The sequence below is a fragment of the Ursus arctos genome, unplaced genomic scaffold (genome assembly GCF_023065955.2).
Source record: "Ursus arctos isolate Adak ecotype North America unplaced genomic scaffold, UrsArc2.0 scaffold_21, whole genome shotgun sequence".
Lineage (NCBI taxonomy): Eukaryota > Metazoa > Chordata > Mammalia > Carnivora > Ursidae > Ursus > Ursus arctos.
In genome coordinates this window covers 13,596,225-13,602,558 of record NW_026622886.1, presented here as the reverse complement: position 1 = coordinate 13,602,558, position 6,334 = coordinate 13,596,225, and the positions used below count along the sequence as shown (strand labels likewise).

Here is a 6,334-nt window from a genome sequence, read left to right as displayed (position 1 = left end):
CTAAAATGATTTTCAAACCTTAGTTCAATCTCAAGTAAAAGAGTCTTCCCATGGCTCAAGCTCAATGAGGCCTTAGTAGCTACACTGAACATCTCTTGCCACATAGTAATTCCATATAGAAGACCACACATCTGTAGACAGTCAGGAGTGTGTCTTTTTCTTCAGTAAGCTCATTTTTCTTGGCTCTTTTTGGACTAGACATAGAAGAAATTATGTTCCAAAACCATGTGTATTTTCTATTAGAATTAAAGGAAGAAACTATTAATGGACATCGTTGTAGATTTTATGTTAAGTTAAAATGCTAAGAACTTTTAAAGACCTATGAAATAACTTTTCTAATTACTACTTGTGCTTCTTATTGATAATTATTTGTTTTCTGTGCTATAATATATTAAAGCCAAGTTGACCAGTTTTCTAAATTACTGAAATGTGATTTCTCTTAATATTTCTTCTTAAGGATACAGAGGTTGATATTTTGGTGACAGTACAAAACCTGTTAAAACATTGTCTGGAGCCTACAAGCTTCCTCAAGCCTCTAGCAAAACTCTTCTCAGTTATTAAGAATAAGTTGTCAAGACAATTGCTTTGTACAGTTTTCCAGGTCTGTAATACTCATTTTTACCCCAAACCACCCCTTTTTAAAAAGATAAGTATGACATGTAACACATAGTAACAGCTTCCTTGGTGCCAACATGTTGTTTCATATAAATTTGAGTGGAAAGAGGGAGTTGAAGGGAGGAGGGCAGAAAAGTTGAGGTTTTATTCAATAATGATATACTGTTTTCATTCCTTTTAGACTCTTTCTGATTTTGAGAGTGGATTGAAATATATTACTGATGTTGTCAAGGTAAGAGGGAAAGTCTTATATTTCTCTTTTGCTTCAAAAGTATTATCATTTTTGTTTATTTAAGATTTATATACCTTCATCTGTGTTTTCAGTGTTTCAATGTTTTCATTTCTTGTAGCTTAACGCCTTTGATCAAAGACATCTTGATGATATCAACTTTGATGTTCGCTTCTCAACATTCCAGACCATCAGCTCTTATATTAAAGAGATGCAAACTGTGGATGTTAACTACCTAATTCCAGTTATGCATAACTGTTTCTATAATATGGAGGTAGGTTTTTACAGCAAAAATTTATGAATTGTTTTTCATTGTTTTGATAATACAACTACATGACCTGATTTCTTATTTTGTGTTTTGAGCAAGATAAAGGTTTTTTGTGTAAAATTTCTTTTAGCTGCAGACTGATTTGTGTGGTGAAGACCATATTGTTAGTCTCATGATTTAAAAGACAAATATTTTGAATAAAATAATATACGTGGAAGCACTTAGAAAAATCCAAAAGCTGTAAATTAGAATAGGAAAATTCATAGAGACAGAAAGTAGATTAGTGGTTACCCAGGACTGCCAGGGGAGGGAGGAGTGGGAACAGGGAGGGAGGACTTCTCATTGGTACAGGGTTTTATTTGCGGGGGGATGAAAATACTCTGAGGTTAAGTAGTGGTGACGGTTGCACACGTTGTGAATACACTAAAAACCGTTGAATTATACACTTTAAAAGGGTGAATTTTATAGTATTTCAATTATATCTCAGTTTTTTGAAGTTGTGTCACTATATTATTTGACAGTTTGCCCTCTTTTATTGATACAGAAATATAAAGGTCATATAAAATATGACCATATTAAGTATCATGTTGCTGAATTGAATTAAAACCCAAAATTGGGGAAAATGAAACCCTTGATTTATAGTTAACCATGTAATGGCATCAGTAATCTCTTTGTGGCGTTTTGTCATTGTTGTTTTTTAATATTTATTTGAGCGAGAGAGATCATGAGAAGGGGGGGAAGGGTAAAGGGAGAAGTAGACTCCACACTGACCAGGGAGCCGGCGCTTGACTCGATCCCAGGACTCTGGGATTATGCCCTGAGCTGAAGGCAGATGCTTAACTGACAGAGCCACCCAGGCGCCCTCTTTGTGGGGTTTTATATTATTCATCTGATATTAATGATTATGTAATATATGAAAAAGTAATCTCCCCATTTGGGGCTAATTCTTCATATTTCATGTCAATTTCATGTCACATTCTAGCACAAAGAATTCCAGATCACTGCCTGGTTGGCTGAGTTGGCAGTACTTCCTCCACATTCACTACCTACATGCTCAACCCAGGAACTGGAGCACAGCTAACCGGAATTATACCGGCCAACTCTGTCATTTTCAGTGATAACATGATATTGAATATTGAAAACTGGCTTTAGTGAACCTTTTATTCTGTTGGCTTTGAGAAATAAAACTAATCAAAAATTCTATTTCATCGTATTTTCCAAATTGTCAATAAGCATGATTTTTTTAAGTTTTTTACTACAGGCATACCTCATTTTATCATGCTTTGCAGATACTGTGTTTTTTGGGGTTTTTTGTTTTTTGTTTTACAAATTGAAGGTTTGTGGCAACCATGCTTTGAACAAGTCTTATCAGTGCCATTTTTCCAACAGCACTGGCTTATTTTATATCTCTGTATCACATTTTGGTGATTCTCACAATATTTTAAACTTTCTCATTATTATATTTGTCACGATGATCTGCGATCAGTGATTATGATGCACTGAAATCACAGATCATGGTATTTAGTAATAAGTATTAATTAAGGTATGTACCTTGTTTGTTTAGACATAATGCTATTACACACTTAATAGACTATAGTATAGAGTGTAACCATAACTTTTACATGCACTGGGAAACCAAAAAATTCATTTACCCATTTCACTCACTCTATTATGATTTTCACGTGGCTGTGGTGGTCTGGAATCAAACTCAGAATATCTCTGAGGTACGCCTGCATATTCCTCACAGCCCTACATTTGGTTCTCCCTTAGGTATGATGTACTTGGGGGACATTTCTTAGGAGAGATCTTTATGTAGAGGAATGGCAACATTTTGTAAACTCTTCCATTGGGAGATAATATTCCATATTATAGTTATTACACAGAATAATGTGTTTTGTTTTGTTTTGTTTCCTGTTTCTAGTTAGGAGACATGTCTTTAAGTGATAATGCCAGCATGTGCCTGATGAGTATCATCAAAAAGCTAGCTGCCCTGAACGTCACAGAGAAAGAATATAGGGAAATCATTCATCGTTCACTCCTGGAGAAGTTGAGGAAAGGACTGAAGAGCCAGACAGAGGTATTGGGTTTTGCAGTTGTATCTTTGTCTTTTACATACTACTGTTGTGGGTTTTGTTTTTGTTTTTATTTTTCCCTACTTAGGCTGTTGTTGAAAAGCTGTCAGGCTTAGTACATTTAATCAGAATACTTGATTGCATATATACTCACCAAACTCTTAAAAGGAGAGTGGGAATAGAAAGGAGAGTGATCACTTCTGAGCTTATAGTTTATGTTTTCAGTGGGAATGTTTTACTTTTTTAAAAAATTGTAAAAAAAAATTAGTGAATTAGATAAATTTCATATTGTTTAGAAAGCAAATTCTTAAAAAAAATTTTTTGTCTCAACTTGGCATTTGCAGACTATTCAACAGGATTATACCACAGTGCTTTCCTGTTTAATTCAAACCTTTCCAGATCAACCAGAATTTAAAGACTTGGTACAGCTTACTGATTGCCATGATCCAGAAATGGACTTCTTTGAGAATATGAAGCACATTCAGGTAGAAGACACTTCCGTGTTGGTTGTGTTTTTTTTTTCCCCCTACCTATACAATAAGCATTTCAAACTGTTCTATCTCATTTAAAAAGATATAGTTTAGTTTTCCAAAAAGTTTTGAGCCTCTCATTCCTTGGTCTTCATGATCGTCAGTCAAATTAGCACAGGGAATGATCATTTTCCTGGGTCTGTTTTCTTTCTTGGTATCATAAACCACAATAATAGTGTCACATTTCTCTGCCATTTCCTAAGAAGTATATAAATGCTTTAGGATCCATTGTTAAACAATGCTAGGGATTATATCTCTGGAAGGAAGTCAAGGCACAGGTGTTTGTTCATGTAACACATGGACCATATCTCACTCCTTTAATCTTTTCGTGGAAAAGGAACATGATACTGAAATGGAGCTGGTTGTAGGTGAGTGTATTCAATAAGTAATTCTTATTTTATCTAACTTATAGATCCATAGAAGAGCAAGAGCCTTGAAGAAACTGGCAAAACAACTAATGGAAGGCAAAGTTGTCCTGTCTTCTAAATCTCTTCAGAATTACATCATGCCTTATGCCATGACTCCGATTTTTGATGAGAAAATGCTCAAGGTAGGACATGAGATCTAGAAACCATTAAACCTCTACCCATACCATGACACACTTTTGCAAAGTGCGTATGGGGTTAGTAACATCCATATTGGTGTTGTCACAATAATTAGAGACTTAAAATAGTTCTGAAGCCCTTAGAATGGTAGTTGGCACATAGTAAATGTTCTGTAAATGGTAGCTGTAATTTTTATTTTCACTATTGTTAGCCCGCAGAGGCTAATCACAAAATATTTCCCCTCTCAGAAATAAATGATCACGTTACTAATATAGCATACTTTTATTTTTGTATCATAGGACTTAATTCTGATAAATGCCATTAATCAGCAAAATTATTGTTTTCCCAAATGGCTCATGAGAAATGAAGTTAAACAATAGCTACCTTTTCTTTAGCGTTATACAGATACAGCAGCTATTCTAAGTACTTTACATAATCTTACTTCATCCTCACCACAGCTTAACCCTATAAGGACTGTCGTCACAATTTTACAGGAAAGTAAACTGGGAAGTATTTAACTTTCTCAAAGATATTCAGAATGAGAATCAGTATTTGAACTTAGGACTGTCTTTGCTTTTATACTGCATAGTGCCAAAAACAGTGCCTGGCACATTGTAAAGCCTTGATAGATATTTATTGTTTAGATTAATGAAAGACAGTACCCAGAAATTTAAGTCTGATTGAGGTGATATCAGGAATTGTGACTTGTTGATCACATCATGTTCTGCAAAGTTAGGTTTCCCCTGTTGTTTCAAAAATTTTTAAAGAATTACCTAAGTAAATAAAAGACTACTCCCCAGAATTCCAGTTTAAAGAGTCAGTAAGCACAACCAACATATACTTTGATGGCAGTAAAATAGGAAAGAGGCGTAGATGGAAAACATAAGTTATATTTAGTTTTGGTTGATGTTAACATAGTATATCCTTTTAGCGTTTTACTTTTAACATATTCGTGACTTTATATATGCAGTTGGTTTCTGGTAGATAGCATATAACTGGGTCTTGGTGGTTTTATCAAATCTGACAGTCTCTGCCTTTATTTGGTTTTAGGCCATTTACATTTAATATCATTATTAATATGGGTGGGTTTAAATCATTGATGTTGTTATTTTCCCTTTGTCCCTCTTTTTTTATCCTTGTATTGGATTAATTGGATTTTTTAAATGATTTTATTTTATCTCTATTGGCTTACTAGTTATCATGGGCCTATTTTCTTTTTTTGTAGGTTTTATCTCTACATCAGTTTTAAACCACACCATACATTGTTATTTTTGCTTTAAACAGTCAATTATTGAGGCGTGTGGGTGGCTCACTTGGTTAAGCGTCTGCCTTCAGCCCAGGTCTGATCCCAGGGTTCAGGATCAAGTCCCACATCTCCCTCCTTGCTCAGCAGGGAGCCTGCTTCCCCCACTGCCCCTCCCCCTGCTCATGCTTTCTATCTCTCTGTCAAATAAATAAAATCTTTAAAAAAAATTAAAATAAACAGTCAAGTATCTTTTAAAGAGATCTTTCAAGGGACACCTGGGTGGCTCGGTTAAGTGTCTGCCTTCACCTCAGGTTATGATCCCTGGGTCCTGGGATCAAGTCCTGCATCAGGTTCCTTGTTCAGCAGGAAGCGTGTTTCTCCCTCTGCCTGCCACTTCCCCTGCTTGTGCTCTCTCTGTCTCTCTCTCTGACAAATAAATAAATAAAATCTTAAAAAAAATAAATCTTTCAAAATAAGGAAAGATCTTTTATATTTGCTTACATATTTATAATTTCTTGTCACTTCCAATTAATTACAATTTCCCAGTTATTCCTTTGGGTAGATCCAGACATATTCCTGTATCATTCTACTCCTGACAGGAAGACCTTTAAATTTTTTGTAGCACAGGTCTACTGATGAATTCTTTCAGTTCTTATTTATCTTTTCTCATTTTTGCTTTTATAGATAATGTTTCTAGGTATGGAATTCTAGATTGAACAGGTTCTTTTTTTTTCTTCTGTTCTTTAAAGATAATTGCTGTACTGTCTTCTGGTATATATCATTTCCAACAAGAAGTCATTCCTATCTTTGTTCCTCTAAGTGTAACTTA

The 6,334-nt window shown here is 34.7% G+C and overlaps 1 protein-coding gene across 3 annotated transcripts in view; it reads left to right on the top strand.

Annotated features, from left to right (window-relative positions):
- UTP20 (UTP20 small subunit processome component) overlaps positions 1-6,334 on the top strand; it is a 91,478-nt gene that overhangs the window by 57,028 nt on the left and 28,116 nt on the right. For all 3 annotated transcript variants that reach the window (XM_026499815.4, XM_026499814.4, XM_044384486.3), the window contains 6 exons: positions 458-601; positions 797-847; positions 966-1,118; positions 3,034-3,189; positions 3,529-3,669; positions 4,127-4,264. In XM_026499815.4, coding sequence (XP_026355600.2) covers positions 458-601; positions 797-847; positions 966-1,118; positions 3,034-3,189; positions 3,529-3,669; positions 4,127-4,264 — 783 coding nt within the window. The remainder of the gene's footprint in view (positions 1-457; positions 602-796; positions 848-965; positions 1,119-3,033; positions 3,190-3,528; positions 3,670-4,126; positions 4,265-6,334) is intronic.